Source organism: Panthera pardus, unplaced genomic scaffold (assembly GCF_024362965.1).
Source record: "Panthera pardus isolate Hobbes unplaced genomic scaffold, ASM2436296v1 HiC_scaffold_5, whole genome shotgun sequence".
NCBI lineage: Eukaryota > Metazoa > Chordata > Mammalia > Carnivora > Felidae > Panthera > Panthera pardus.
Window position 1 is genome coordinate 13,540,034 of NW_026526980.1, and position 20,638 is coordinate 13,560,671.

Here is a 20,638-nt window from a genome sequence, read left to right on the forward strand (position 1 = left end):
CCTAGAACTGCTTTAATCTTTCAGGTTAATTGTTTGGCGTGGAAATACTGGGAGGTCTCCAGATCCTCTCTGCCGCCCTTCCTCTTGGCTGCCCTCCCGTAAGTGAACATTGGCTCCCCTCTCTGGCCCAAGAGTGAGATTGGTGGGAGCCATCCAAGTCATCTACCCCCGGGTTTTTGTGAGGAACCAGAGACAGAGTGGAGAGTGTCTTCCATGGTTAAGCCCTTGCAAATCAGGATTTAAATTCTGAGTCCCACGTAAACGTTTCAGACAGACACTCTTGCTTTTTTTCGGTTATTTAAAAACCAAAGCCAAAGCAACCCAAGCCTGAGTGAATGTCCTTGACACAGGTCCCATCTGGGCTGGCCTCTCAGCTGTGCCAGGCTCCAAAGTGATCAGGGCTGATGTAAGTCATGGGGATTTCTCCTGGTATGTGTGGGCATTCAGACGTGGGAGGGCGCAGCCCTGCTTTTCATAGTCTGGACACTCTTTCCTCTTCTCTTTATTTCCCTCTTCCTTCTCTTGCTGTTAATTGCCCTCATTTCTTCAAAAAATATTTACTGAGTGCTTACTGTGTCCTCAAAGATAATTTATTTTCCTCCATACAAGAGCTTACAATCTTGGGGAGGGGGAATAGACAAGCATGAAGTCAATTATAATGTCAAGTTGCTCTTTGGTTGAAAGTGATAAAGCCTTAGCTCAAACTGGCTTAGACAGTAAAAGGCAGTTTTGGTTCCAGGTAACTGGAAAGTCCAGGGATAGACGTCAGGCATGGCTGGATCCAGGGTCTCAGTGGTCATCTATCTGTCTTTTAACCCAGCTTTCCTCTGTAGGCTTCTCTGTTAGACGACTTCTTTCTCTGTGGTTGTGTCTGGCTGATTCAAGGTTATATCTTCCTGGTTAAAAGACTTTTTCCCCTCATCCTTCTCAATAAGTTTTGAGTCTGACTGAGATTAGGGGAGATGGGTAACTTTGACTGGCTTAGTTTGGTATTACATCCCCGGAGCCAAGAGTGAAGCGGGGTCCACTCCAAACCGCAAGGTTTTCGAGTGAAGCTGGTGGTTCTCTAAGAGAGCCAGGTGCTGCTACCATGGGAAGGAGTGAAAGGCACAGGGCACGGAGGGGAACTTGTCTCCTTCCGACTGGAGAGTCGGAGGAGACTAAAGTAAAGCTCAGAGAAGGAGCTGGCGTTTTGGAGTTTGAGATGGACACTCCAGGCAGGGGCACGAGGGATGTTTGGTTCAGTGAACACTCTGGGGAATGCATGGTGTGTGTCTGCAGAGTAGCTGGGAGAGAGAAGGCCAGAGAGGTAAGGGACAGTCCAATCAGGGAGGGCCTCTGTGACACCTTGAGGTATTCCTCCTGTATTCCTGGCACGATCCTCAGGTTTCTGTTTCAGAGAGATGGTTACCTCTGTCCATGCAGTGGATGGACAGGGGGCCTGGCTGGAAGGAGGGAGACAGTGAAAGCTTGTTTCTACAGCCTGGCCCTTGGCATGGCTGTTTCTTTCCACTCATCCACATCCCAGCTTAAATACCTCTGTCTTAGAATGGGCCCCCCAGCTGTCCCTACCATCATTCTCCACTGCAGAACCATTTTCATTTATCACTGGCTGAAATGGCCTGTTTTATTCACTGGTTTCTGTTGTCTTTACCCTACTAGGATGAAATCCTGAGAGCGAGCACCTGCCCCTCATGTCGTGTTCATGCCCAGTACAGTGCCTGGCAGGCAGCAGAGATTTGCTGAATGAATGAATAAAACCCCAGTACTGTGAATGGAGAGGGGAGAACAGATTTGAGTAATACTAAGTTGGTAGCAATGACAGATTTGGGGTTAAAGGGAAAAAGACATCTGGGATGGCATAGAGGAAGAAGAACCTGTAGAATTTGGTTTTGGAACAGTCTAGTGGTCATGATGAGTAGGCCGTATGGGTCTAGAGCAGTCTTTCTCAACCTTTGTTTCATTATTGCCTCCCTAAAGGGAACAATTTAATTTCTCTGGAATGAGAGAATTTATCAGGAATAAGATTTTGTTGAATAGAGTTGAGCTTTAGTGGCTCACAAATCATTGTAATAGCTAAGATTTTTTTTTCACTCCCTCTCTCTACCTGAACCGGTTTTTCCCCCTTGGGGGCCATATTGCCTCTGTTAAGAATACATGGTCAAGAGTTTGGGGGATTCTACCCCAGAGATGCCAGAATTGGGTGTCATTTCTCTTACTTTCTCTGCTCTCTCCTTGTCTTTCTTACTTTCTATTTTATTCTCTCTTCTTTGTCTCTTCTACTTTTTCTCTTTCTTTCCCTTCATCTCCCCTCAGCCAGTCCATCAGTCAACATATGTTTATGGAGACCCCATTCCCTGATCATTGCTACTGGGGCATAGAAGAGAAGCATGATGGAAGTTTGCTTCCTGCCTATAAAAGAGGAGCATGATGGGAGTTTGTTTCCCGCTCATAGGAGAGGGGCATGGTGGGAAGAGGAGCATGATGGGTGGGAGGCTTGCTACCTGCCAAGAGGAGCCACATCACTGGGGAGAACAAACGTTTAAAGAATGGTCCTGGGATAAGCTCTTGGGCATGTGAAGGCTGATTTCAGGGGCAAATGCAGAACAGCCACTGTTCCCTCCTCTCTCATTCTTCTGTCTCTTTCCAGGGCTCACTACCTGGCTTCTGTCCCAGCTTCCCAGTGTGTGCCCTTTCTGATCAGCCTGGGGAAGAGTCGGTTGGACTCCTTGGTTTTAGATACCCACAAGAAGAATTCAGTCCTTAGGAAGGTACAGCAGTGCCTGGTAAGGAAACTCTTCCTGGTAGGCACTTTCCCTGGGGTTCCTTCCCCTCTGGGCATCTTGGCCATCCTGGGGAGCCCTCAGGGAATCTGGCTGGGATCTTGAGCTTGTGGTGATGGCCAGAAGTCTGACTTGTGGGTCTCAAAGCTGGTCCTGGAGCCCTGGGTGGGACAGTGTTGGCCATTGGTTTTGAGGACTGTCATCCTGGGACTTGAATGATGGGAGGCTGGTGTGGGGACTAGAAAGATCACAGTACACAGAGTCCAGGATCTAGACTGGCCTCTGGCAGTGATTGTTTGTGTGGCTTCCAGCAAGCCACTTCCTCTCTCTGAGCCTCAGTCTTCTCATCCCTAAGATGGGTGCAAGAGCACTTCCTGCACAAAGTTATTAAGGGCATGAAATAGGCAATATATTGTTCAGTGCCAAGGCCCAGAGGGCGGACTGTCTGAGTGTAAATCCCAGCCTTGCCACTGGTTGGCAGTTTGTCTTTAAAAAAGTGAATAATACAGGGGCACCTGGGTGTCTCAGTCGGTTAAGCATCCGACTTTGGCTCAGGTCATGATCTTGCCATTTGTGAGTTCGAGCCCCACGTCGGGTTCTGTGCTGACAGCTCAGAGCCTGGAGTCTGCTTTGGATTCTGTGTCTCCCTCTCTCTGCTCCTCCCCTGCTTGCACTTTGTCTCTCAAAAATGAATAAATGTTAAAAAAATTTTTAAAAAGTGGGTGATATTAGTACTTATCCCTTACAGTTACTTTGAAGATGGAGATTAAGACCTGGCATGTGTTAAGCACTCAAATGTTACCTACTTTGGTCATTTGGGGAAAGAGCCTTAGAGGCTTTCTAGTCCCATCCACAGTTTGAGGTGCTGTTTTTATTATTGTTGTAGTATTAGAATGGTTGTTGAACTCTGGGGTAACCTCCCGGCAGTGGCACCAGTGACGACGTCAGCCCTCATTTATGGGCTGTCCACCATGTGCCGAGTCTTCTGCCCTCATCGGCCCCTTGGTGGGGCCTTCTAGCTCCCGAGGCCTGCATCCCTGGGGTAAAATCAGACCCTGTGCTGTCATTACTAGTCCATGGTGGGGCGGGTGATTCAGATCCTGGAACCTTGACGAGGTTTGGGATCGGGATGGGTTGTTGAGGGGTCACGGTCTTGAACCCTGCTGGATCTTCCCATCAGCTCCACTTGTCGGTTTCAGAACAACTCCATTGCCGACGAGTTCATGGTAGACATCGTGGGGGACCTGCTCTGCCACTTGCCGGCAGCCACCATCTACCACGGGGTCTCCCCCCGGGCCTGGGCCACGGCCCTGCACAGACTCCGAGACTGCCCGCACCTCAGCCCGGAGCAGAAGGCTGCAGTGAGGCTCAGGCTCCTGGAACAGCAGGGGTGAGGAGGGGCTGGGGCTTGCTTTGGGGTGGGGTGCAGGCTCTGGGGCACCGAGCCCTGGTGCCCCTGCCCTTAAAACAGAGAGAGTCTTGGGGTCCCTGGGTGGCTCAGTCGGTTAAGCCTCTGACTGCGGCTCAGGTCATGATCTCACAGCTTGTGGGTTCGAGCCCCACGTCGGGCTCTGTGCTGACAGCTCAGAGCCTGGAGCCTGTTTTGGATTCTGTGTCTCCCTTTCTCTCTGCCCCACCCCAGCTCTCTCTCTCTCTCTCTCTCTCCCTCTCTCTCTCTCTCTCTCTCAAAAATAAGTAAACATTAAAAAAATTTTAAAATACCCCGAAAAACCCAGAGAGAGTCTCTAGTTTAGGGCAAGGTTTATGCTTATGTTTATTCTAGAAGGGTCTAGCTTACATTTATTCTAGAAACGTGACTTTTTTTTTGGCCTCAGATGCCCTGTAAAATGACAGTAACAGTGGCCGCTCATGTGGTTGTCACCAATACATCTTGGCTTATGTAAAGTTTTTGGAACGATGGCACTTTACAATTGCAGGGAGGTGGCATAATTGTTCTTGTGAAATAACAACGGCAGTAATAATAATGCAACTAATTGAACTGTCAGCTCAGTGGGGGAGCTCTCTGGGGGAACACAGAACTGTTGTCTCTCATGTAGAGTCTTCTGAAGTTAGGGCAGATATTTGAGTAGGGCCTAACCATCAGTCAGCGGTTAAGCAGCAAATGTTGGTGGAGTAATTACCACGTCCCAGGCACTGTCCTTTTATATACAGTTTAAGATCATGGACTCGGAAGGCCGATTCCTTGGGTTAAAATTTTGTTTGTATCATTTATTGTGTGTGTGACCTGGGAAAACCTACTTAATCTCTTTGCATTTTAATTTCCTTTCTTTTAACATTTTTTTTAAAGTTTATTTTTATTTATTTTGAGGGAGAGATAAAGAGCAAGCAGGGGAGGGGCAGAGAGAGAAGGAGACAGAATCCCAAGCAGGCTCTGTGCTGTCAGCGCAGAGCCTGATGCGGGGGCTCAAACTCACGAACCGTGAGATCATGACTTGAGCTGAAGTCAAGAGTCGGATGCTTAACCGACTGAGCCACCCAGGCACCCCATGCACTTTAATTTCTACACCTGTAGGACGGGGACAGTAGTGGAAGAAGAAGGGGAGGAAGGAAAGGTTGTGATATAAATGACAGAAACTCAACAATTCAATTCAGGCTAACAAAAGGGAATTTACTGAGTTCAGAAATAGAATGTAACTAAAAACTGCAGGGGTATACTTCACACATGACTGGATCTAGAGGCTCAAGCGATGTTGTCGGGAATATGCTCCTCCCATCCCTCAGCTCTGTGTTCCTTGGTGTGGCCTTTATTTTCTGCACTTGGTAACAAGAACCGCTTCCAATGTCCTCTTTACTGCTGGGGATACCAGAAGAAAGAGAGTCTAGTTCCAACAAAATCCCCAAGGGTGGCTCGGTGTCCTGCATGTGATATCCTGCATCACGTGCCTGTTTTCTTGGTCGGGGAAGTGGGACTTGTCCACGTATGAAATCTGTTCCTGCAAGAAAAGATTGCTGGGAGGGGCACCTGGGTGCCTCAGTTGGTTGAGCGTCTGACTTCAGCTCAGGTTATGATCTCACAGTTTGTGGGTTTGAGCCCCACGTCAGGCTCTGTGCTGACAGCTCAGAGCCTGGAGCCTGCTTCAGAGTCTGTGTCTCCCTCTGTCTCTGCCCCTCCACTCGCGCTCTGTGTCTCTGTCTCAAAAATAATAGACATTAAAACACGTTTTTTAAAAATTAAAAAAAAAAAAGAAAAGGATGCTGCGAGCCAGGGACAACAGCATGGCTTTTCAGTTCACTGCTTATCATCTCTTCGTAGACTCCCCGGGAACTGGACAGCTGAGACTACGAAGGACTTGGGACCCTTTCTAGTACTTTTCTCAGGAGATGAATTAAGCTCTATTGCCACAAAGGTACTTCTGTGGGGTTTACTGCCCCTTTGCTTTCTGGAACCTATCCTCCCTGCTTCACAGGGCTCAGATGTTTCCAGCTCCACTCCAGGATGTCTGAGGTTTGGGGAAAGGGAGTGAGGCAACAGCGAATCCAACTCTGGGCTTTTCACATGGCCCTTCAGACAGATGTGCACAGACGGGAGCTGTTAGCTACCACTCCGCTATCCATGAGCTTCCCACATGCATGCCTGTTCAAGGGCTTACACCTTCCAGTGCCATAGGCACATGCACACTTCTGTCCAGTGTGTATAATCACGTGCACAAACACATTTAATCCAGAACCAGAACCTCATGGGGCATTGCCTTTGGGCACACGCTTTGCTTGGAGCAACTCTCCAAAATTAGACGGTCTAGACTAAGAGTCATTCCAGATAAGCATAAATGCCTCATCTTTTGCTATATAATGAAGCCACACAATCTCACTGGCATACAGCAATAAGCATTAATTTCTTGCTGACTGGTCTGTGGGTCACCAGGACAATTCTGCTTCTGGGGCCCAGGCTCCCTGGGGCTCGTTCTTCTCACCATGAAGGTCTGAAACTCCAGAAAAGGGAGCACCGAAGTGCAGTTTTTCTAAAGCCTACACGGGGAAATGGCACACTGTCACTTTCCATTGGTCAAAGCAAGTCACATGACTGAGCCCAACCTCAAGGCGGGGATAGGAAGTAGTCTCCTTCATGCACAAGTGGAGGGTGGGGAGGGAGTGAATGCTTCCTGGACAAGACTCAGATGGACTGCAAGGCACGTCCATGTGCTCTCATCCCTGTACATGCACCTGCAAGATGTACATTGTCACCTGTGCTCAGAAGGACCTGAACGTGGCATATCACCCAGGTTCACACATATGCACAGCACACATTCCAGTGTCCATGCATGGTAAAATCATCTTCTGGTGTGTCCAAACATATAGTCATAAGCAGCAGATATATACATACATATATATATATATGTATATATATATATAATATATATAATATATACACACACACACACAGAGACATATACATATATATATATGATATATGTGATATACTTACATATTATATACTTATTTTCTAAAGATCAACTTTTGAAATGGAAAAAGTTTTGTCTCCAGATGGTTACATCTCAAAAACACAGTGTAAGGTAGGGTGAAAAAAAGGCTAGTTGCAAAAGAATATGTATAGTAGGATACTAAGTAAATTAGCAGATACTAGTTAAATTTTGTTTTCACTGTGAAAATGCTTTAATGGTGGTTTTTTTCCCACCGTGGAAATAGTTACATTAATTTTAAGTGCATGCAAAACAGTTCTACATGTAAGACAAGTTTAGGAGTGCATGAGAATGGTTAGTGCTCAATTCAGGGTGATGGTTCATTCCTTCTCTGGAAGGAAGGAGACCAAAGAGTGAGGCAAGGACTCATCAATTATATTTGTGATGTTTAATTTTTAAGCTAGGTTGTGGGTACATGGGTGTTGTGTTGTATTATTCTCTCTACTTTTTTTTTAATGACTGAAATGTTTAATAAAACAAGTAGTACATGCTCCTGGTTAAGAAATTTCAACTGTACCAGAAGCTACAAGATGACAGGACGTCTCCCTCCCACTCCCTAGCCTGCCTCCCCAAAGACAATTGCTTTTCCTAGATTCTTCTGCATCCTTCCAGAAAAACCCTCCTTCTGCTTATATGTGTTCTTCCTTTAAAAAACGCAAAATGGAAAATACCATTCACTCTACTGTGCATTTTGCTTTTTAACAGTTAACCATGTCTCTTGTGAGTTGGCATGTGACCTTAGCTGCCCATGAGAATCACTGGAGAGATTCTAAAAGGACACATACATGGCCTCCACCCCAGGCCAATTGTCTTAGAATCTCTGGAGTGGAGCCTGAGTATATGTAGATTTCCCAGGTGATTGTCACCTACAGCCAAGATGGAACTACTGGCTTAGAATGTGACTCAAATTCTGAAGGTTAGAACAGAAAGAGGAACTCTCGAACCTGAGGTGCATTCTCTTTGGACCGAGTGGGACACAGTGATGCACAGCTGTGTGAGTGAGTTTGACGAATGCTCTGGGCTCATGAGCCCACGTCTACCAGTGAGATCCTGAGTCTTGACAAATTACATTGGTTCTAGATTAGAAATGGCACCTTCTCCAGGGTACCTCTGGAAGCCGCTTCATTGCTGGTTTCCACCCAGAATCGGACATAACCCTCTTTTCCTCTTTTTTGATGATAAATAGAAAGTTTAGTAAAAATTTAAAAACAGTACCAGATCAAAATGGAGTAGGCTCACCTACATTTTTAACAGAAATTATCAGGTTGCTCCAGTAATGATGCACCATTTAACGGTCCCATAGAAAAATAAATGTGTGTATTTACTGCATTTGTTCAGCATTAAGTAATAGCACTTTACCTTTTTTTTTTTTTTTTTTTTTTTTAGGTAATATCACTTTATTTTATTTTTGGCAGTCTGATAGGTAAAAAACAATATATACTCGTGTTATTGAACATTTATTGGATGCTATTGAGGTTAAGTATTATTTTATATGATTCTTCGTAGAGAACAGATTAGTTGAGCTAGGAGATAAATTTATATAAGAAGCTGCTATAAAAGAAAAACAACCCCGGAGGGAGTAAGTAGTATCACAGTTTAAGTCTGTGTTTAATGTGCTTTAATTATTATTCATTCCTCCTCCTTCCCCTTCTTCCCCCCACACAGTTTCCTGATATCCTTCAACAAACAGCTTCCAAGATGGCCGGGACTTTGCTCCCCAAAGAATTCCTCTGGGCTGTCTTTGAATCTGTCCGGAACAGCAGTGAGAAGAGCCTCAGCTCTGACCCCAGCCCTGGTGAGTGTTTCCGGGGTGTCTGAGCTGGAGCTATGGCAGCGATGTTTGGGCTGAGTCCCTGGCATGAAGAGGCCTCCTCGTCCAGGGGGCTGGTTGAAACGTTTGCAAGGCAGTGGCATGACAAAAAGCCATAGACCAAAGAACTACACCTTTGGAAAAGTGATTTGGAATCACGTCTTCCACTCCTTCCCCAGGCCAGTGGGTTAAATGGTGAACGCATGCAACACCCATTTCAAAAAGATTGACTTAAAGGGTCTAAATGGCTGAGTGACTGGGCATTGCAGTGCTGGGGCCAGGCTGGCCGGTGTGAACCTTGGATCTGCTGCTTACTGGCTGTGTGCCTTTGGGTAAGCCCTTTAACCTCTCTGTGCCTCAGTGTTCATCGTCTGTAAGATGGGGACAATGAAGGTCTCTACCTCATTAGGTTATTATGAGAGGTAATGGATTTGAACCTGTAAACATGTTCACAACATTGCCTGGCATGTAGGAAGTGCTCAGTAAGTGTGAGATACTTTTATGACTTTTGTGCACCCACGAAGCACAGACTTGTGCCAGGCAGGAGGAGGCAAGGTTAATCGGACCCAATCATAATTGTAATAATAATCATTGGCAGCCAGTGCTCGCTTGCTTTCCTGCAACAAATAATTACTGAGCGCCGGCTCTGTGAACACAACAGACAAAAATCCCTGTCCTGGCAGAGCTTACTTTCAAGGGACCTGGGGGGGAGGGCAGGTGCCAGACAGTATAAATCACACACACAGTAAGTAAAAGACGTAGTAGATGGTGTGATGATGACTGCCAAGAAGGAAGATAAAGCAAGGGAAGGAAGGGCGTCGGGGGGTGTGGGGTGGGGGATTATAATTTGAACAAAGATTTCAGATTCTGTGTCTCCCTCTCTCTCTGCCCCTCCCCTGTTCATGCTCTGTGTCTCTCTGTCTCAAAAATAAATAAACGTTAAAAAAATAAAAAAATAATAATAATTTGAAAAAAGAACGGTGGATGCGGGTTTCACTGAGAAGGTGACATTTCAGTGGACTCAGGGAGTGTGGGCGTGGACCGTGTGGACATGTAGTGTTGGACTCCTACGGGCAAATAGAAGTGTGACAGGAACGAGAAGGGATGGAAAATGAGAGGCCAGTGTGGCTGGAGCACACGAGAGGCAAGGCCACGTAGGGCCGTATAAAGAAAGTCCTAAGGACTTTGTCTTTGTCCTTGGGTTGGGGTGTCATGGGGGAATCGAGCAAAGAAGTGTCACAATCTGACGTAGGTTTACCTCGGGTGGTCCTCTCTCCGTGCCCTGTCTCACCTCACCTCTGTACTATGATGTGGGTGCTGTGCTTGCTCCCATTTTCTTGACATGGGAAACTGAGGTTTAGAGGGGATTAAGAGACTTGGCCAAAGTCACTGAGTGAGTAATGGCAGCTCTTGGATTCGTACCCAGAGCCGGTGGTGATCTCCATTAGCTCCTCCTGCCCTCACGACCTAGCAGTGCCCTTGTCAGATGGCAGTGCTCCTACTCTGTGCATGTGGGTGTGTGAAGGTAAGACATGTCACATGCTGGGGAGGAGCCTCTGTTACCAGCACACCATTGGGATTTTCTTTAGTGGTTCTGGGTATTAATTACTGCCTCGCTTATAGTAATTAATGGATTAGCAGACTTACAACTTGGTTTCATTTTAGGTAATTTATATGTATGTGTTGATTCATTCAACAAATATTTGCCAAACACCTACTATGTGCCGGGCCTGGAATACAGCAGTGATAATACCAAGTTCCTGCTGCACTATTTAACCATTCTGTTCCTCTCTAATTCTGTATCACTGGATCCTGTTTTCCTGGGAAAGTGGGGTGGAGTGGGGGAGTCTAGGAAGGAGGTGTCTTTTGTGATAAAGATGCTTGAGGACCACACGTGGTGCCCTTGATCTGGTCTGATTTCCCCTCCTGACCAGAGTCCAGTGAGTTGCCATTGGTAAGGGAATGGCCACAGAGCTTGGGAATGCCCTGGCCCAGGTGGTGCTGGTGAGTGTGCGAGCCTCAGGGATAGACAGCTGCTAAGACAGGAAAGCCAGGATTGCTCTCAAGATAAGGAGCCCTGGTGGCTCTGGGTGGCTCAGTCGGTTGGGTGTCCCACTCGGTTGGGTGTCCCACTCTGGATTTCAGCTCGGGTCACGGTCTCACAGTTCATGGCTTTGAGCCCCTCATTGGACTTGCTGCTGGTAGTGTGGAGCCTGCTTCAGATTCTCTCTCTCTTGCTCCGTCCCTCTCCACCTCACTGTGTTTCTCAAAGTAAATGAATAAACTTAAAAAAAAAGAGAGAGAGAGAGAGAGAGAGAGAGAGATGGTATCCTTAAAAAAAAAAAAAAAAAAAAAAGACAAGGAGCGTTTGGTTTTCTCCCAGGTTGGGCATATCTGGGAGAAACATTTCGTTTGTGTGTTGATGATGTGAGCTCATTTGACCAGGTGAGGTTCAACTTATTCCGAGACTGAAATGGACGGGTTTCTCCTGTTGCGAAGAAAACGCAACAGGTCCATTTCTCCTCTCCCTGAGGCAGTGGGAAGGCCATAGCCTCCACAATGATTTTCATGGACAGCACATCATTCAGCCTCCCTTCCCACACCAAGAACTGAATGCTCCTTCCTCGTAATTCTGGGAGCTTTAACTCTGGGTTGCAAACTCAAATGTATGCAGGGGGGCTGCGGGTACATAGCTAATAAAGATAGCTAACACGTATTGAGCACTTACTGTATACCTGGCATTGTTCGAAGTGCCTCAGATGTAATAATACATTTAGCCTTCACAGAAGTTCCATGAGGTAATTTTATCCTTATTTTATTGACGAGGGAACTGAGGCAGACTGGGGTTATATAGTTTTGGATTTGAATCTGAAGCCAGAACTGTTCACCACCGGCTCCTACTGTCCTCCAGGCAATTTGGAGCCCCAATGAAACGTTGCAGAGCTCCTACGGTGTGCATGTGGTGTGCAAAAAGTTGGCATTTCCGCAATTTCATTACCAGGTAATTAGCAGGAAGTGCCAGAAGTGGGATTCAGGCTGCTCCATGCGTCGACGCTAAGCTGCCTCTCGTGCATAAATCCAACTGGAGAAGGTTACTCGTTTCAATAAAGAGACAGACTAACATGCCTGAAGCCCTCTTTCTTCTGTTCCTCCCCATTCTTCAGGTTGCCATGGAGTCGTGGCTCCTTCCTCCGGTGACATCTTCACGCTGGCTGAAGCCAATGCCTGCTGGGCCCCCGAGGACCTGCTCTGCATGGAGGAGCACACGTTCATCAGGAACGTGGAACTTCTGGGGGCTGTCAGGGGTTTCGACCAACCTCAGCTGATGACCCTGAAGGAGAAGGCAGTGCAGGTAAAGCCCGCGTCAGGGTGGGAGCTTTCAACAGAGAGAAAACCCCAGAAGGACGGTCCCGGCATTTCTGTGGGCAGAGCCCACCCCAGGGGGTTTTCACTTGGTGTTACCGTGTTGCAGTTTCTCCGGATGAACCCAGTGCCGTAGGCGTGCTCTTCGCATCTGACAAATTTCTAGTTCCTCTCTCTTAGGGCTGTGGCAGAGAACAGACGTGTGTCTTGGCATCTAATGGATGTTCAGTAAAAAGTTCTGTGGATGTTCTGGTGCCTCTGACTGAGACGGTTTCCAGGAACTGTGCCTTTTCTTTCTCCACATGGAGGACCTCAGTTGCTGCTTACAGCAGGTTTTCTCAGAGGCTGTTGCGATTTTGTCGGAAAACATAGCAGAAAAAAGTGAAAAGAAGACTAGAAGTCATTTTTCATCTTTATAAAAGGGTCCCTTTGAGTGGCTCATTTCAGCCATTAGGATAGTTGTGGAATAGCTAGTTACCCTTGTGGGGTTAAGGCATTAAATTTCTTAAAATTATATTTATAACTCTTTTTTATATAGATGACCCAAGTTTATTGTAGAAAGGTGGGAAAATAATAAAAAAGAAAATCGGTCATAATCTTCTACCTAGAGATAAGTACTGTTAACATTTTGGTATATTCACCTGAAGCTCCCCAGACTTCTGTATATGTGTATAAAATATATTTATATATTTCATGCGTGTATTTCATGTATACTTACACATATATGTTTCAAAAAATAGTATCATGCTCACCCACTATTCAATAACTTGCTGTCCACACCCAACAGTATAAACGCATATTTTTCTTTATCAGAAATATAAATTTATATCAGCATTTTAAATAGCTATATAATATTTCATTTTATGGCTGGTCCTTTTTTTTCCTGGTCCTTATTTATTTAGCAAATTGGTAGACTTTTAGGTTGCTTATATTTTTTTAATGCCTCAAAGTACGTATTTGTACATATTTCTTTGGATACTTGTCTCATTATTTACTTAGGATAAATTCCTAAGGTGGAATTTTGGGGTCAAAGAGTGTAAATGTTTGAAAAGCTATTGATACATATGACCAAATTCCTCTCCAAAAAGTACGTACCAATTATATTCTCAACATCCACAAATGAGGGTATCCTTTATCCCATATCTCTTCAACACCATAAATGATCATTCTGTTTATTCCTTGTCAATATGATCAGCTAACATGGTATTCTTTGATTGTTGTTAATGTACAATTTAAAAAGTTATGACTAAGACTGAACTTTTTTCCATGTTTCTTCTTTTGTGAATTTCGTATTCATGTCTTTTTTTTTTTTCGAAAATCAGTAAAACTTTGCTTCTGTTCTTTCACCATTAACAGAAAACTAGGGAAAGCAAAAATGTTTGTGTTTACAAGATAAATGGCCTCTTTACCCAGAAAACATCAAACCCTCAAATTACAACAGGGAAGATAAGAGCACCCTCCCCCACTTCCCCTGAGCTGTCTTTGTCATCTTAGACAAAGCCTTAGTCCACTGGCCAGGGACCCTAGATGTGGCCAATTCAAGACGAGGGCCAAGGAATCAGACCAGTCCATTCCTGTGATACAAAGTTGTTCTGTTCATGTCTTTTGCATATGTATATTTAAGTAAAAGCAAGTGTAGTCATACATTTCTTGTTGATCTTTAAGAGAATTTTATATATTAAAGAGATTTACCCTGTGTCTGTTTAAAATACTATTGGTAATGGTCAGTCTAATCTGGATTTTTTTTTTTTTTGGCTTGAAGTTTTGGGACATGCCTTCTTACTGGAAAGAGTACCATATTGTCTCCCTGGGGCGCATTGCTCTGGCTCTTGATGAGACTGAGCTGGAGCAGCTGGATCTCAGCTCCATTGACACTGTGGCTTCGCTCAGCCAGCAGACAGAATGGACCCCAGGACAGGTAGGTACATGTTGCTGGATCTTTTAAATATCCCATTTGGGTCTTAATTTTCTGTATATTTTCCTTTGTATCTTGAACATACAGTATTTATAATAACTGTTTTAAAATCTTTGCTGCCGGGGTGCCTAGGTGGCTGGGTCGGTTAAGCGTCTGACTTCAGCTCAGGTATGATCTCACGGTTTATGGGTTTGAGCCCCATGTTGGGCTCTGTGCTGACAGCTCAGAGCCTAAAGCCTGCTTCGGATTCTGTGTCTCCCTCTTTCTCTGCGTCTCCCTTGTTCTCTCTCTCTCTCCCTCTCTCTGGAAAATAAATAAACATTAAAAAAAATTAGGGGCGCCAGTGTGGGTCAGTTAGTTGGGCATCTGACTTTGGCTCGGGTCATGATCTCATGGTCTGTGAGTTCGAGCCCCATGTTGGGCTCTGTGCTGACAGCTCAGAGACTGGAGCCTGCTTCGGATTCGGTGTCTCCCTCTCTCTCTGCCCCTCCCCTGCTCACACTCTGTCTCTGTCAAAAATAAATAAATGTTAAAAAAAATTTTTTTTTAAATAAAAAAAATTTTTAAATCTTTGCTGCTAAATTTCCATCATCAGTCATTTCTGAGTTTGTTTCTATGGGCTAATTTTTCTCCTAGTTATGGGTCATGTATGGGTCATGGCTAGTAATTTTGACTGACTGATGGGCATTGTGAATCTTATCTTTTTGAGTGCTTGATTTAGTTATACTCCTTTGAAGAGTATTTGGCTTTGTTCTGACATACATTTAAATTACTTTCAAATCAGTTTGGTCCTTCTGAGGCTTCTTTTTGAGTGTAATTAGGGTGAGTCCAGAGTGACCTTAATTCTATAGTTAATTTGTCCCCATCACTCAGACATGATTCTTCTGGGGACTCTGTCTAATGCTGTATGTATTTCAAGACCTTTCTGCTCTGGCTGGTGGGAATGTGTGTTCTCTTTCTAACTCCATACAAGCTCTGAGAATTGTTCAGCCTGCTGCTTTCTGATGCCTCTTCCTGGTATTTATGTGGATTTCACTTCTGGCCTGTGTAGATAGGTCAGTACTGAGCCAGACCGGAGAAGACCTCTCTCTCTTCTGTGAAGTTTCTCTTCTGGTATTCTGTCTCTCTCTCTGAACTTTCTTATTTTCCAGTACTTTCCCCCCCAAATTACTGGTGCCCTGGCCTCCCTGACCTTGGATCTCTGTATTTCCAACTCAGATGGACCACTGGGGTTTTGGGGTCCCTTCCCTGCTCCCTGGACTGCAAGCTGCTTCTGGGCCATAAGCAAGGGTGATTTTCGGACTCTTCTTATTTATTTTCCCTCTTTCAGGATTATAGTCCTATGTTCTCCATTGTTCAGTGTCTGAATACAATTGTTTCTGTATTTTGTTCAGTGTTCTCATTGTTTACGGTGGGAGGGTGATTCCTGTGTCACTTAATCCTTCATGGTTTAAAGAAGAACTCCCCAGAATTTAATTACTTCAACTGGGAGGGAAGTTAACCCACTGGATTGCTAGAAAGGGGAGTCTTAGCTGCTTCGTGGTATCTTCATTCTCAGGCAGGCCTCCCTCAGTGGTCATTTTCAATACCAGGTTTATATATTATCTACTTAGTAACCCCATAAAAAGAGTGCCTCTTTTGCATTATTTTTTTTTTACATTTTTTTAATGTTTATTTTTGAGAGAGAGAGAGAGAGAGAGAGAGACAGAGCACGAGTGGGGGAGGGGCAGAGAGAGAGGGAGACACAGAATCTGAAGCAGGTTCCAGCTCTGAGTTGTCAGCACAGAGCCCTACATGGGGCTCAAACCCATGGACTGAGACATCGTGACCTGAGCCAAAGTTGGACACCTAACCGACTGAGCCGCCCAGGCGCCCCTTTTCGCACTAATTTTTGAAAAAATTGCAGCATGGGCTGTGATTGCCCACTGCAAACCATCACTGTAGTCAGGAGTAGAGCAAGTTGGGTGGCCAGGCATGTGTCAGGGAGCGGAGTCCCATCTCAACATGACCCTGTGAACTGACAGTGGGGAATGGGAATGTGGGGGCTGCCTAAAGGCCCCCAAAGACATCTATGCCCCAATCCCTGGAACCTTGGAAGATGTTCCCTTATATGGCAAAAGAGATTTTTCAGAGATGATTAATTTAAGGATTTTGAGGTGGGAAGATTCTCCCGATGAGCCCGATGTAATCACAAGGGTCCTTATGAGAAGGAGGCAGGAGGCCACAGATACACAAGGACACAGAGAAAGATTCGAAGGCCCCAGGCTGCTGGTTCTGAAGAGGGAGGGTGCAGCTACAGGCACCCTGTGGAAGCTAGGAGAGGCAAGGAAATAACATTCTCTCGAGTTTCCAGGAGGAACACACCCCTGCCGACCCATTTTAGGACTTAGGGCCTCCAGAAATGTAAGAGAATACATTTGTGTTGTGTGAAACCACTGACTCTGTGGCAGTTTGTTACAGCAGCAAGAGGAAACAAATACAGGGGGGTTCACCAAAGGAAAAGCATGGTGTTCTCAAACACGGGGGGGGACGGGTGCTGGGCAGGCAAAACCACTGCATGTCCCCCAGTTGCGTGAGCTTTTTGGAATCAGGATTGCCACGTCCAATACTCTGAGTGGCACCATTCCAACAGAACCCAGCGTGAGTTGTATCACCCGCACTCCGGAGCTGGGCAGCGTGGAGGCCGTGGCTGGGAGGGTCACACCAGTCAATACATGGGAAACATTTTGAACAATGCCTGGCACATAGTGTTCAGTAAAAAGTACTTTTTTTTTTTTTAACGTTTATGTATTTGTTTTGAGAGAGAGTGAACGTGAACAAGGGAGGGGCAGAGAGACGGGGAGAGAGAGAATGCCAAGCAGGCTCTGCACGGTCATGAGGCTCGAACCCCGGAACTGTGAGATCATGACTTGAGCCAAAATCAAGAGTCGGACACTTAACTGACTAAGCCACCCAGGCGGCCCAGAAAGTAATTGTTTTCATTGTCATGGCCATCATCATCATCATCATCATCATCATCATCACCACACTTCCTCTCTCTGGAAGTTTAAAAGTTGCCTCAAAAAAAGAAAAGAAAAAAATAAGTTGCCTCATTTCCAAGATGGTCTAAACCAAGCAATTGGAGGTTCCTTCTATCCTGACATTCCATAATGACTGGTTTTGACTGGTTTGGGAAGTGCCACCTCAGCCTTCAGATACTAAAATCCTTCTATTTACAGTCCTGGAGAAAACAAATATATATCCAACTTAGAAACTAGAGTATCTCTTTCCCTTGGCACCAGTTTTAATTCCCACGGATGCCAGTGAGATTTATCAATATGTTTGAAGAGGATATGAAAACCTAACATTTGCATAGATCATTTGCAGTCAGTCCCTCAACTTTCGCTCCCAATCAAACCCTTAAATGCATGCTTCTAGATTAATAGACAGACCTGGTGGAACTACATTAACGGAGTTCAGTTTAAAAACCAATATAAGGGGGGGAGGAAACTATTAGAGAAGCCAGAGGGATGAACAGGGAGATTGAAATCCTAGAGCTATTCATTTTTCAGAGGGTTAATATTGCCTCAAAGTGTTAGTATTAATTGTCTGGGAATCATTACAGATACACTGGTCCAGTCATTCAAGTAAATATATTTTGGCTTATCACCTCGCAAGCTGAGCTTGCGTTTTCCGGGTTCCAGTGGTGAGGACAATTTAATACCGCGTCCTCAAAGTAATTTTATTTGAATTGTATTTTTGCGCTTTCATTTTAAAATGGGCACGCCTGATAGTTGAGGAGCATACATCGTTACGAGTCATCTAGTGAAACCTGATTTGGGAAGCCTTGATAGGAAACGTTCAAAAGCTACCTTGAATCTCTATGTTCTCATCATACCCAGACATCTTCACAGGCTACGAGTACAGGCTCTGGAGTCAGACTGTGAGCTTTGTAATCACTGAGGGAAGTTTCGTGGAGAACCTGATCAGTCTGATTTGCAGGAACATGGGAAATCTTCCTGAAGCCAGTCCGTGTGAAGGCAGCAATCCGATGCCATTTCTTTTGTGTTTTTTTTGACATTTTTAAATGCTTTTTTTTTTTTTTTTGTATTTGAGAGAGAGAGAGACAGAGTGCAAGCAGGGGAGGGGGCAGAGAGAGAAGGAGACACAGAATCCGAAGCCGGCTCCAGGCTCTGAGCTCTCAGCATAGAGCCCGACGTGGGGCTCAAACTCACAGACCGTGAGATCATGACCGGAGCTGAAGTTGGACGCTTAACCGACTGAGCCACCAGGTGCCCCAATCCAATGCCATTTCAAAGGGGGTACCTATTGCCTACAACTTCTGTAGATCACTCACTCAGATATTCATTCATTCATTTAAAAAGTACTTACTGAACCAAACTGTGTGCCAGGCGTTGTACCAAGCAGTAGGGATTCAATAGCTAGCTGGATATTCTGTGCGTCTTGGGATTCTACGGTGGCACAGACAAAAAAGTGAGCACAGTGACAAATGTTTTGAAATTGTGATAATTGATGGGGCACCTGGGTGGCTCAGTTAGTTAAGCGTCTGACTTTGGTCCTAATCTCCTGGTTCGTGGGTTTGAGCCCCATGTCAGGCTCAGCACTGATAGCTCAGAGCCTGGAGCCTGCTTCGGATTCTTGTCTCCCTTTCTTTCTGCCCCTTCCCTGCTTGTGTACTCTCTCTCTCTCTCTCTCTCTCTCTCTCTCTCAAAAATAAAATAAACATTAAAATAATAAAATGACGATAATTGATAACAGAAAATGGGCAAGGTGCTCATAGAAATAGTCAAGGAAGGAGGCTATTTAAGATAGGTGAATCAGGGGAAGAGGTAGCATGTAAGCAGACCTGAGTAGGGGTGCCTGGGTGGTTCAATGGGTTAAGCGTCCAACTCTTGATTTCAGCTCACGTCATGATCTTGGGGTTTGTGGGTTTCAGCCCTGTGCTGAACACAGAGCCTGCTTGGGATTCTCTCTCTCCCTCTCTCTCTGCCCCTTCTCAGCTCGCGTTTTCTCTGTCTCTCTCAGAATAAATAAAGTAAATAAACAGACCTGAGGAATGGGGAGGCAGCAGACATGAAAAGTAGAAACCCAGTGCAACATTTCACAGTCTTTGTCAACACTTTCTCTTAACACTGTAATGATTCTTATTGTGTGATAAGGATGAACTAACTATTCTTATTGTGTGATAGGGATGAATTAAAAAGGGATGGCGGGGGTGTCTGGATAGCTCAGTTGGTTAAGTGTCCAACTCATGATCTCAGCTCAGGTCTTGATCTCAGGGTCGTGAGTTCAAGCTCTACATTGGGCTCCAGGCTGGGTGTGAAGTCTACTTTAAAAAGAAGTAAAAGTAAAGGAGATGGGAAGACTCACTATATCCGTGTGACCTTCACTCCCATTCAGATGTTTGTCCTTGGATGTCTCCTCCCTTTCTTTGCCTTGTGAGCTCTTGTCCTCTTGTAATCTTTTGCACCTGCCTGGATAAGCACTGAGGGATCCAGACTTTATTATACAGAGAATCTCCAAAGGCTTGACTTGAATCCTTCCTCAGGTCTGACATAAGTAGATCAAATGAATCAGGGTTCATTTAGTTCCAAGTGGCAGAAAAAACAACCCAAAGTGGCTTGACCAAGCAAAGGAATTTATTGGCTCCCTTAACTGAAAAGTTCAAGTAAAGAGTTCAGTTTTGGCTGGATTCTGAGTCTTCAACACTATTGTAAAGAATCTGTCTCTCACCATCTTTTGACCCTACTTTCCTTTGCGTTGGCTTCAGTCAGAGGCAGGTTCTTTCCATGCAGTGAATTCTAGCAGGTTCAGGTGTTTATCCTTCCAAGGTCAGTCCAGAGAAAGACTGTCTTATTCCTCTATTTCAATTAGGACATCCCTAATTATTCCAGCTAACGTCCTGGTTGGTTTTGACTGGATCACATGCCCAGTCTAGAACAAATCATGGCAGCCAAGCTGAGGGAAAACTTGACTAGTCGGGACTGGGCCATAGCATAACTTCTGGAACTCAGCAGGCAGTTACTCCAGCTGAACCACATGAAGTAAGAGTGTGGGAGGGGTGGCTCTCCAGGGAAAGTCGTGCACAATGAATGGCTACTGTGGAAGAATTTCAGGGAACCCTGCACATCCACACCAACCCCCTTGAATCAAAGCTCACTGAAGAGATTCCTCTGTGATTTTCTACACCAAAGCATTTGATATACTACTCTCTGGAATTGGAGAGAGAAGGACAAACCTACTTCTGTAGGACTTTAGAGAAAGAAAAATTCACTGTGGCCAAGATAGTCAGGGAAGACTTCATGAAGAAAGTGACATTTGACTTGAA

The 20,638-nt window shown here is 45.2% G+C and overlaps 1 protein-coding gene across 3 annotated transcripts in view; it reads left to right on the top strand.

Annotated features, from left to right (window-relative positions):
- The window catches only part of OTOA (otoancorin), a 73,764-nt gene that overhangs the window by 43,730 nt on the left and 9,396 nt on the right, over window positions 1–20,638 (top strand). For all 3 annotated transcript variants that reach the window (XM_053894423.1, XM_053894425.1, XM_053894424.1), the window contains 7 exons: window positions 25–98; window positions 2,651–2,786; window positions 3,983–4,173; window positions 6,058–6,151; window positions 8,888–9,017; window positions 12,197–12,384; window positions 14,158–14,313. In XM_053894423.1, the coding sequence (XP_053750398.1) occupies window positions 25–98; window positions 2,651–2,786; window positions 3,983–4,173; window positions 6,058–6,151; window positions 8,888–9,017; window positions 12,197–12,384; window positions 14,158–14,313 (969 nt within the window). The remainder of the gene's footprint in view (window positions 1–24; window positions 99–2,650; window positions 2,787–3,982; window positions 4,174–6,057; window positions 6,152–8,887; window positions 9,018–12,196; window positions 12,385–14,157; window positions 14,314–20,638) is intronic.